At 53.8% G+C, this 12,560-nt stretch overlaps 1 protein-coding gene across 2 annotated transcripts in view; it reads right to left on the bottom strand.

The window, feature by feature from the left end:
- Window positions 1-3,694: 3,694 nt before the first annotated feature.
- GCKR (glucokinase regulator) overlaps window positions 3,695-12,560 on the bottom strand; it is a 174,891-nt gene continuing 166,025 nt past the window's right edge. For both annotated transcript variants that reach the window (XM_068279823.1, XM_068279822.1), the window contains one exon: window positions 3,695-4,154. In XM_068279823.1, coding sequence (XP_068135924.1) covers window positions 3,984-4,154 — 171 coding nt within the window. In that variant the 3' untranslated portion in view covers window positions 3,695-3,983. The remainder of the gene's footprint in view (window positions 4,155-12,560) is intronic.

Consider the following 12,560-nt stretch of genomic DNA (forward strand, 5'->3'; position numbering starts at 1 on the left):
CAGAGTCCCTTTAACCATTATACCATCAAGCCACCGCTGACTTTGGAGAAAAGTCGTCCTGTGGCCGCAATTTCGATCGCGAAAATTTCGAAAACTAAAAGGCATAGAGCAGCCGTTTATATATCATTGGAAAGAGGAGAAAGAGAGCTTTAAAATGATATGCATCTTTCCATAGTTACTGCACTGCTCAGAGTCCCTTTAACCATTATACCATCCAGCCACCGCTGACAGGATGGCAAGGGCTGGTTTATGTGCTGATGGGGCCCCTTTAACTCTGAATGGGGCCCCAAGCGACTGCTTTTGTTGCCTGGTCGGTAATGCGGCCCTGGTCTATCCGCTGTATCTACATTCATTGCATCCTGTTTCCTTAATTTAACATGAGCAAAACATAGATTGTGATATTTCTACCTTCACTCTCTGTTCCACCTCCTATAGTCACCTTCAATGTAGAAAACACACAATAACCTCAACTCCTAAAGCCCGCTGTCTGGGGAAATTTCTGAACCCTGAGTTCTCATTTACACCACATATTATTGCATTAACTACCTCCTGCTACTTCCATCACCAGAATCCGTCCCTTTCTCGCACAAGAGGCAACCAAAATGCTTGTACATGCTCTAATCATCTCCTGTCTTGACTACTGTAACACCCTACTCTGTGGGTGGCCTGCCAAAAAACAGACTGGCAACTCTAGTCCTTACTGACCTCTGCTGCCCATCTCATCCACCATTCCTCCTGCTCCTCTGATGCTGCCCCTCTCTGCCAATCCCCTCTGACCTCTGTGGCCCATCTCATCCACCTCTCCTCCTGCTCCTCTGATGCTTGCCCCTCTCTTTTAATCTCTGCCGACCTCTGCTGCTCATCTCATCCAGCTCTCCTCCCACTCCTCTGATGCTGCTCCTCTCTGCCAATCCTTACTGACCTCTGCTGCCCTCTTCATCCTGCTTCTCTGATGCTGCCCCTCTGTTAATCCCTACTGACCTCTGCTGCCTGTCATCCACCTCTCTTCCCCCTCCTCTGATGCTGCCCCTCTCTGCCAATCCTTACTGACCTCTGCTGCCCTCCTCATCCACCTCTCCTCCTACTCCTCTGATGCTAATCCCTACTTACCTCTGCTGCCCATCTCATCCACCTCCCCTCCCACTCCTCTGATGCTGCCCCTCTCTGTCAATCCCTACTGACCTCTGCTTCCCATCTCATCCACCTCTCCTCCCGCTCCTCTGATGCTAATCCCTACTGACCTCTGCTTCCCATCTCATCCACCTCTCCTCCCGCTCCTCTGATGCTGCCCTTCTCTGCCAATCCCTACTGACCTCTGCTTCCATCTCATCCACCTCTCCTCCCATTCCTCTGATGCTGCCCTTCTCTGCCAATCCCTACTGACCTCTGCTGCTCATCTCATCCACCTCTCCTCCCGCTCCTCTGATGCTACCCCTCTCTGCTAATCCCTACAGAACTCTGCTGCCTTACTCATCTACCCCTCCTCCCGCTCCTCTGATGCTAATCCCTACTGACCTCTGCTTCCCATCTCATTCACCTCTCCTCCCGCTTCTCTGATGCTGCCCTTCTCTGCCAATCCCTACTGACCTCTGCTGCCCATCTCATCCACCTCTCCTCCCGCTCCTCTGATTCTGCCCTTCTCTGCCAATCCCTACTGACCTCTGCTGCCTGTCTCATCCACCTCTCCTCCCGCTCCTCTGATTCTTCCCTTCTCTGCCAATCCCTACCGACCTCTACTGCCCGTCTCATCCACCTCTCCTCCCACTCCTCTGATGCTGCCCGTCTCTGCCAATCCCTACTGACCTCTGCTGCTCATCTCATCCACCTCTCCTCCTGCTCCTCTGATGCTGCCCCTCTCTGCCAATACCTACTGACCTCTGCTGTCCCTCTTACCCACCTCTCCTACCGCTCCTCTGATGCTGCCCGTCTCTGCCAATCCCTACTGACCTCTACTGACCATCTCATCCACCTCTCCTCCCGCTCCTCTGATGCTGCCCGTCTCTGCCAATCCCTACTGACCTCTACTGACCATCTCATCCACCTCTCCTCCTGCTCCTCTGATGCTGCCCCTCTCTGCCAATACCTACTGACCTCTGCTGTCCCTCTTACCCACCTCTCCTACCGCTCCTCTGATGCTGCCTGTCTCTGCCAATCCCTACTGACCTCTACTGACCATCTCATCCACCTCTCCTCCCGCTCCTCTGATGCTGCCCTTCTCTGCCAATCCCTACTGACCTCTGCTGCCCATCTCATCCACCTCTCCTCCCGCTCCTCTGATGTGGCTCCTCTCTGCCAATCCCTACTGACCTCTGCTGCCCACATCATCCACCTCTCCTCCCGATCCACTGATGTGGCTCCTCTCTGCCAATCCCTACTGACCTCTGCTGCCCGTCTCCTCGACCTCTCCTCCCGATCCTCTGATGTGGCTCCTCTCTGCCAATCCCTACTGACCTCTGCTGCCCGTCTCATCCACCTCTCCTCCCGCTCCTCTGATGTGGCTCCTCTCTGCCAATCCCTACTGACCTCTGCTGCCCGTCTCATACACCTCTCCTACCGCTCCTCTGATGCTGCCTGTCTCTGCCAATCCCTACTGACCTCTACTGACCATCTCATCCACCTCTCCTCCCGCTCCTCTGATGCTGCCCTTCTCTGCCAATCCCTACTGACCTCTGCTGCCCATCTCATCCACCTCTCCTCCCGCTCCTCTGATGTGGCTCCTCTCTGCCAATCCCTACTGACCTCTGCTGCCCACATCATCCACCTCTCCTCCCGATCCACTGATGTGGCTCCTCTCTGCCAATCCCTACTGACCTCTGCTGCCCGTCTCCTCGACCTCTCCTGTCGCTTCTCTGATTCTGCCCCTCTCTGGCAATCCTTACTGCCCTCTGCTGCCTGTCTCATCCACCTCTCCTCCCTGCCAATCTCCGTTGGTTACCAGTTGCGCAAAGAATCCAGTTTAAACGTCTCATGCTTGCATACAAAGCTCTACACAAGCTATCACCTCCATACTTTTGCTCATTAATCTCCAGATACCTCCCCGCCCAGACCCTCCATTCCTCACAGGAGACCCTTTTATCCTCCAGCCTAGTCACCTCCTCTCACTCTCACATCCAAGACTTCTCACGGGCTGTCCCTTTCCTTTGGAACTCTCTCACACAGCCTGTCCATCATGCTCTGAGTATGGAAACTGTTAAACATCCCCTGAAAACAAACTTATTCAGACAAGCCTATAAGTTGCTATAGGTAGCATTGGAAGTTCACATCCCATCCCCTGTGTCTCCTTCCCTATTGTTTCCACCCCACTAGCCTCTAGACTGTAAGCTCGCAAGGGTAGGAACCTCCTCCTAGTGTTTCTCATACTGCTGTAATTTACCATATGAAAACGTACCAATTTTAGTGATATCTTAATCCACACATTATCTCTGTATGTATTTGTACTTGTATTGCTGGATGTCTTGACAGTGTCTTGAATTTCTCATGTATATTTGTTCCTCAATATTTGTTTTGTACTGTGTGCAGCGCTACAGAAGATGTTGGCGCTATATAAATAATAATGATAATAATAATTAAAGCATGGAATTAGGAACATCAGGATCAGGAATGGAGGATTTGGAAGCTCACCTCTATCACAAGGGGTTTCACATATTTCATATTTTGGGTCTATAGAGGAAATGAAAGGCAAGCATATGGATGATATAATTACTGTCGATTTATCAGAATAATGTACAATTCATGGAAATGGAAGACAAAAAGATTCTGTCGCAGATGACAAGAAGAACGCTGGTCCGTGTCTGACATGAAAACGTCCATCAGAATCCTCCAGATAAAAATCTGTTCAGCGACCAGAAGACAAGAATCTGAGTCCTTTGTGGAGATGTATGATCCACAGACCTTCTATCATACCTGCTCGAGGTCTAACCGGTACAAAACAAATGCTATAACAACAAGTAAGCACAATAGTGATAAAAACATCTCCACATCGCCTATCGGCTGCGTCCTGCCATCTCCGGGGAGCTCTCCGCACCTCTCTTCCTTCCAGGAACATTGATTGATAATTCGATGGCGGCTCTAATGGTCTCCGAGGAGTCTAAGCGACTGTGGGCCTCCTGGATGGAGCAGTTACGCAACAGACTCACAATAGCCACGGGGAGAACCTGAGAGGAGGACCAAAGGGTTACATGTTACCAAAGCTCATCTGGTATCGTACCGACAGTATTCTGAACCTACAGGTTAAAACTCAAGCCAAGAGGAGAAGATCAGTTCATCAACAACTCATTCGGGCTTGGACATTGTCTGGTATCATACAGACAGTATGCTGAGCACACAGGGTGAAACTCAAGTCAAGAGAAGAAGATCAGTTCACCAACAACTGACCCGGGCTTGGCCATTGACTGGTATCGTACAGACAGTATGCTGAGCACACAGGATGAAACTCAAGTCAAGAGAACATTGGTTCACCAAGAACTGACTCGTGCTTGGCCATTGACTAGGCAAAACCTTACACTCCACCCAAAATAACTGCTGAAACATTATCCCGGCCCCTCACTAATGGTGCCCAAAGACCTGCCGCTTATGGGCAGATTCGACAAATTTATCTCTAATGGACTCTGATTAGAGATAAATGTGTCTGTTGTTGAAGCTGCCCATATATTATAGGCTGATCCCCGTCTGATTGCAGCATGAAATCATCAGGGAATTGGCTGAGCCCGCCGCGTCCACCTCCCCCAACGTATAAATGTGCCCCCCTGTGTGTGCATTTATACATTACCTGTCCTGTAGCAGCCTCCGCGCAGTGTCCGTCCATGCCGGGTAACAGCCGCATGCACATGTACACGGTAGCGCTGCATAGTCTCTGACGTCAGACGCTATGCGCTGCTAGCATGTATGAGTGTATGCGGAACCCAGCGAGATGGATAGAAACCACGTGGTGACCGTCCATGCCGGGTAACAGCCGCATGCACATGTACATGGTAGCGCTGCATAGTCTCTGACGTCAGACGCTATGTGCTGCTAGCATGTATGAGTGTATGCAGAACCCGGCGAGATGGATAGAAACCGCGTGGTGACCGTCCATGCCGGGTAACAGCCGCATGCACATGTACACGGTAGCGCTGCATAGTCTCTGACGTCAGACGCTATGCACTGCTAGCATGTATGAGTGTATGCAGAACCCAGCGAGATGGATAGAAACCGCGTGGTGACCGTCCATGCCGGGTAACAGCCGCATGCACACGTACATGGTAGCGCTGCATAGTCTCTGACGTCAGACGCTATGCGCTGCTAGCATGTATGAGTGTATGCGGAACCCAGCGAGATGGATAGAAACCACGTGGTGACCGTCCATGCCGGGTAACAGCCGCATGCACATGTACATGGTAGCGCTGCATAGTCTCTGACGTCAGACGCTATGTGCTGCTAGCATGTATGAGTGTATGCAGAACCCGGCGAGATGGATAGAAACCGCGTGGTGACCGTCCATGCCGGGTAACAGCCGCATGCACATGTACATGGTAGCGCTGCATAGTCTCTGACGTCAGACGCTATGCGCTGCTAGCATGTATGAGTGTATGCGGAACCCAGCGAGATGGATAGAAACCGCGTGGTGACCGTCCATGCCGGGTAACAGCCGCATGCACATGTACATGGTAGCGCTGCATAGCCTCTGACGTCAGACGCTATGCGCTGCTAGCATGTATGAGTGTATGCGGAACCCAGCGAGATGGATAGAAACCGTGTGGTGTCCGTCCATGCCGGGTAACAGCCACATGCACATGTACATGGTAGCGCTGCATAGTCTCTGACGTCAGACGCTATGCGCTGCTAGCATGTATGAGTGTATGCGGAACCCAGCGAGATGGATAGAAACCGTGTGGTGACCGTCCATGCCGGGTAACAGCCGCATGCACATGTACATGGTAGCGCTGCATAGTCTCTGACGTCAGACGCTATGCGCTGCTAGCATGTATGAGTGTATGCGGAACCCAGCGAGATGGATAGAAACCGCGTGGTGACCGTCCATGCCGGGTAACAGCCGCATGCACATGTACATGGTAGCGCTGCATAGTCTCTGACGTCAGACGCTATGCGCTGCTAGCATGTATGAGTGTATGCGGAACCCAGCGAGATGGATAGAAACCGCGTGGTGACCGTCCATGCCGGGTAACAGCCACATGCACACGTACATGGTAGCGCTGCATAGTCTCTGACGTCAGACGCTATGTGCTGCTAGCATGTATGAGTGTATGCGGAACCCAGCGAGATGGATAGAAACCGCGTGGTGACCGTCCATGCCGGGTAACAGCCGCATGCACATGTACATGGTAGCGCTGCATAGTCTCTGACGTCAGACGCTATGCGCTGCTAGCATGTATGAGTGTATGCAGAACCCAGCGAGATGGATAGAAACCGCGTGGTGACCGTCCATGCCGGGTAACAGCCGCATGCACATGTACATGGTAGCGCTGCATAGTCTCTGACGTCAGACGCTATGCGCTGCTAGCATGTATGAGTGTATGCAGAACCCGGCGAGATGGATAGAAACCGTGTGGTGACCGTCCATGCCGGGTAACAGCCACATGCACATGTACATGGTAGCGCTGCATAGCCTCTGACGTCAGACGCTATGCGCTGCTAGCATGTATGAGTGTATGCGGAACCCAGCGAGATGGATAGAAACCACGTGGTGACCGTCCATGCCGGGTAACAGCCGCATGCACATGTACATGGTAGCGCTGCATAGTCTCTGACGTCAGACGCTATGTGCTGCTAGCGTGTATGAGTGTATGCAGAACCCGGCGAGATGGATAGAAACCGCGTGGTGACCGTCCATGCCGGGTAACAGCCGCATGCACATGTACATGGTACCGCTGCATAGTCTCTGACGTCAGACGCTATGCGCTGCTAGCATGTATGAGTGTATGCAGAACCCGGCGAGATGGATAGAAACCGCGTGGTGACCGTCCATGCCGGGTAACAGCCACATGCACATGTACATGGTAGCGCTGCATAGTCTCTGACGTCAGACGCTATGCGCTGCTAGCATGTATGAGTGTATGCAGAACCCGGCGAGATGGATAGAAACCGCGTGGTGACCGTCCATGCCGGGTAACAGCCGCATGCACACGTACATGGTAGCGCTGCATAGTCTCTGACGTCAGACGCTATGCGCTGCTAGCGTGTATGAGTGTATGCAGAACCCGGCGAGATGGATAGAAACCGCGTGGTGACCGTCCATGCCGGGTAACAGCCGCATGCACACGTACATGGTAGCGCTGCATAGTCTCTGACGTCAGACGCTATGCACTGCTAGCATGTATGAGTGTATGCAGAACCCGGCGAGATGGATAGAAACCGCGTGGTGACCGTCCATGCCGGGTAACAGCCGCATGCACATGTACATGGTAGCGCTGCATAGTCTCTGACGTCAGACGCTATGCGCTGCTAGCATGTATGAGTGTATGCGGAACCCGGCGAGATGGATAGAAACCGCGTGGTGACCGTCCATGCCGGGTAACAGCCGCATGCACATGTACATGGTAGCGCTGCATAGTCTCTGACGTCAGACGCTATGCGCTGCTAGCGTGTATGAGTGTATGCGGAACCCGGCGAGATGGATAGAAACCGTGTGGTGACCGTCCATGCCGGGTAACAGCCGCATGCACACGTACATGGTAGCGCTGCATAGTCTCTGACGTCAGACGCTATGTGCTGCTAGCATGTATGAGTGTATGCAGAACCCGGCGAGATGGATAGAAACCGCGTGGTGACCGTCCATGCCAGGTAACAGCCGCATGCACACGTACATGGTAGCGCTGCATAGTCTCTGACGTCAGACGCTATGCACTGCTAGCATGTATGAGTGTATGCAGAACCCGGCGAGATGGATAGAAACCGTGTGGTGACCGTCCATGCCGGGTAACAGCCGCATGCACATGTACATGGTAGCGCTGCATAGTCTCTGACGTCAGACGCTATGCGCTGCTAGCGTGTATGAGTGTATGCAGAACCCGGCGAGATGGATAGAAACCGTGTGGTGACCGTCCATGCCGGGTAACAGCCGCATGCACACGTACATGGTAGCGCTGCATAGTCTCTGACGTCAGACGCTATGTGCTGCTAGCATGTATGAGTGTATGCAGAACCCGGCGAGATGGATAGAAACCGCGTGGTGACCGTCCATGCCAGGTAACAGCCGCATGCACACGTACATGGTAGCGCTGCATAGTCTCTGACGTCAGACGCTATGCGCTGCTAGCATGTATGAGTGTATGCGGAACCCGGCGAGATGGATAGAAACCGCGTGGTGACCGTCCATGCCGGGTAACAGCCGCATGCACATGTACATGGTAGCGCTGCATAGTCTCTGACGTCAGACGCTATGCGCTGCTAGCATGTATGAGTGTATGCAGAACCCGGCGAGATGGATAGAAACCGCGTGGTGACCGTCCATGCCAGGTAACAGCCGCATGCACATGTACACGGTAGCGCTGCATAGTGTCTGACGTCAGACGCTATGCGCTGCTAGCATGTATGAGTGTATGCGGAACCCCGCGAGATGGATAGAAACCGCGTGGTGACCGTCCATGCCGGGTAACAGCCGCATGCACACGTACACGGTAGCGCTGCATAGTCTCTGACGTCAGACGCTATGCGCTGCTAGCATGTATGAGTGTATGCAGAACCCGGCGAGATGGATAGAAACCGCGTGGTGACCGTCCATGCCGGGTAACAGCCGCATGCACACGTACATGGTAGCGCTGCATAGTCTCTGACGTCAGACGCTATGCGCTGCTAGCATGTATGAGTGTATGCAGAACCCGGCGAGATGGATAGAAACCGCGTGGTGACCGTCCATGCCGGGTAACAGCCGCATGCACATGTACATGGTAGCGCTGCATAGTCTCTGACGTCAGACGCTATGCGCTGCTAGCATGTATGAGTGTATGCAGAACCCGGCGAGATGGATAGAAACCGCGTGGTGACCGTCCATGCCGGGTAACAGCCGCATGCACATGTACATGGTAGCGCTGCATAGTCTCTGACGTCAGACGCTATGCGCTGCTAGCATGTATGAGTGTATGCGGAACCCAGCGAGATGGATAGAAACCGCGTGGTGACCGTCCATGCCGGGTAACAGCCGCATGCACATGTACATGGTAGCGCTGCATAGTCTCTGACGTCAGACGCTATGCGCTGCTAGCATGTATGAGTGTATGCAGAACCCGGCGAGATGGATAGAAACCGCGTGGTGACCGTCCATGCCGGGTAACAGCCGCATGCACACGTACATGGTAGCGCTGCATAGTCTCTGACGTCAGACGCTATGCGCTGCTAGCATGTATGAGTGTATGCAGAACCCGGCGAGATGGATAGAAACCGCGTGGTGACCGTCCATGCCGGGTAACAGCCGCATGCACACGTACATGGTAGCGCTGCATAGTCTCTGACGTCAGACGCTATGTGCTGCTAGCATGTATGAGTGTATGCAGAACCCGGCGAGATGGATAGAAACCGCGTGGTGACCGTCCATGCCGGGTAACAGCCGCATGCACATGTACATGGTAGCACTGCATAGTCTCTGACGTCAGACGCTATGCGCTGCTAGCATGTATGAGTGTATGCAGAACCCGGCGAGATGGATAGAAACCGCGTGGTGACCGTCCATGCCGGGTAACAGCCGCATGCACATGTACACGGTAGCGCTGCATAGTCTCTGACGTCAGACGCTATGCGCTGCTAGCATGTATGAGTGTATGCGGAACCCAGCGAGATGGATAGAAACCGTGTGGTGACCGTCCATGCCGGGTAACAGCCGCATGCACATGTACATGGTACCGCTGCATAGCCTCTGACGTCAGACGCTATGCACTGCTAGCGTGTATGAGTGTATGCAGAACCCGGCGAGATGGATAGAAACCGCGTGGTGACCGTCCATGCCGGGTAACAGCCGCATGCACATGTACATGGTAGCGCTGCATAGCCTCTGACGTCAGACGCTATGCGCTGCTAGCATGTATGAGTGTATGCGGAACCCGGCGAGATGGATAGAAACCACGTGGTGACCGTCCATGCCGGGTAACAGCCGCATGCACACGTACATGGTAGCGCTGCATAGCCTCTGACGTCAGACGCTATGCGCTGCTAGCATGTATGAGTGTATGCAGAACCCGGCGAGATGGATAGAAACCGCGTGGTGACCGTCCATGCCGGGTAACAGCCGCATGCACATGTACATGGTAGCACTGCATAGTCTCTGACGTCAGACGCTATGCGCTGCTAGCATGTATGAGTGTATGCAGAACCCGGCGAGATGGATAGAAACCACGTGGTGACCGTCCATGCCGGGTAACAGCCGCATGCACATGTACATGGTAGCGCTGCATAGTCTCTGACGTCAGACGCTATGCGCTGCTAGCATGTATGAGTGTATGCAGAACCCGGCGAGATGGATAGAAACCGCGTGGTGACCGTCCATGCCGGGTAACAGCCGCATGCACATGTACATGGTAGCACTGCATAGTCTCTGACGTCAGACGCTATGCGCTGCTAGCATGTATGAGTGTATGCAGAACCCGGCGAGATGGATAGAAACCGCGTGGTGACCGTCCATGCCGGGTAACAGCCGCATGCACATGTACATGGTAGCGCTGCATAGTCTCTGACGTCAGACGCTATGCGCTGCTAGCATGTATGAGTGTATGCGGAACCCAGCGAGATGGATAGAAACCGCGTGGTGACCGTCCATGCCGGGTAACAGCCGCATGCACATGTACATGGTAGCGCTGCATAGTCTCTGACGTCAGACGCTATGCGCTGCTAGCATGTATGAGTGTATGCGGAACCCGGCGAGATGGATAGAAACCGCGTGGTGACCGTCCATGCCGGGTAACAGCCACATGCACATGTACACGGTAGCGCTGCATAGTCTCTGACGTCAGACGCTATGTGCTGCTAGCATGTATGAGTGTATGCGGAACCCGGCGAGATGGATAGAAACCGCGTGGTGACCGTCCATGCCGGGTAACAGCCGCATGCACATGTACATGGTAGCACTGCATAGTCTCTGACGTCAGACGCTATGTGCTGCTAGCATGTATGAGTGTATGCGGAACCCAGCGAGATGGATAGAAACCGCGTGGTGACCGTCCATGCCGGGTAACAGCCGCATGCACATGTACATGGTAGCGCTGCATAGTCTCTGACGTCAGACGCTATGCGCTGCTAGCATGTATGAGTGTATGCAGAACCCGGCGAGATGGATAGAAACCGCGTGGTGACCGTCCATGCCGGGTAACAGCCGCATGCACATGTACATGGTAGCGCTGCATAGTCTCTGACGTCAGACGCTATGTGCTGCTAGCGTGTATGAGTGTATGCAGAACCCGGCGAGATGGATAGAAACCGCGTGGTGACCGTCCATGCCAGGTAACAGCCGCATGCACACGTACATGGTAGCGCTGCAAAGTCTCTGACGTCAGACGCTATGCGCTGCTAGCATGTATGAGTGTATGCAGAACCCGGCGAGATGGATAGAAACCGCGTGGTGACCGTCCATGCCAGGTAACAGCCGCATGCACACGTACATGGTAGCGCTGCATAGTCTCTGACGTCAGACGCTATGCGCTGCTAGCATGTATGAGTGTATGCAGAACCCGGCGAGATGGATAGAAACCGCGTGGTGACCGTCCGTGCCGGGTAACAGCCGCATGCACATGTACATGGTAGCGCTGCATAGTGTCTGACGTCAGACGCTATGCGCTGCTAGCATGTATGAGTGTATGCGGAACCCGGCGAGATGGATAGAAACCGCGTGGTGACCGTCCATGCCGGGTAACAGCCGCATGCACATGTACACGGTAGCGCTGCATAGTCTCTGACGTCAGACGCTATGCGCTGCTAGCATGTATGAGTGTATGCGGAACCCGGCGAGATGGATAGAAACCGTGTGGTGACCGTCCATGCCGGGTAACAGCCGCATGCACATGTACATGGTAGCGCTGCATAGTCTCTGACGTCAGACGCTATGCGCTGCTAGCATGTATGAGTGTATGCGGAACCCGGCGAGATGGATAGAAACCGCGTGGTGACCGTCCATGCCGGGTAACAGCCGCATGCACACGTACATGGTAGCACTGCATAGTCTCTGACGTCAGACGCTATGCGCTGCTAGCATGTATGAGTGTATGCAGAACCCGGCGAGATGGATAGAAACCACGTGGTGACCGTCCATGCCGGGTAACAGCCGCATGCACACGTACATGGTAGCGCTGCATAGCCTCTGACGTCAGACGCTATATGCTGCTAGCATGTATGAGTGTATGCGGAACCCGGCGAGATGGATAGAAACCGCGTGGTGACCGTCCATGCCGGGTAACAGCCGCATGCACATGTACATGGTAGCGCTGCATAGTCTCTGACGTCAGACGCTATGCGCTGCTAGCATGTATGAGTGTATGCGGAACCCAGCGAGATGGATAGAAACCGTGTGGTGACCGTCCATGCCGGGTAACAGCCGCATGCACATGTACATGGTAGCGCTGCATAGTCTCTGACGTCAGACG

Source organism: Hyperolius riggenbachi, chromosome 4 (genome assembly GCF_040937935.1).
Source record: "Hyperolius riggenbachi isolate aHypRig1 chromosome 4, aHypRig1.pri, whole genome shotgun sequence".
NCBI classification, from domain to species: domain Eukaryota; kingdom Metazoa; phylum Chordata; class Amphibia; order Anura; family Hyperoliidae; genus Hyperolius; species Hyperolius riggenbachi.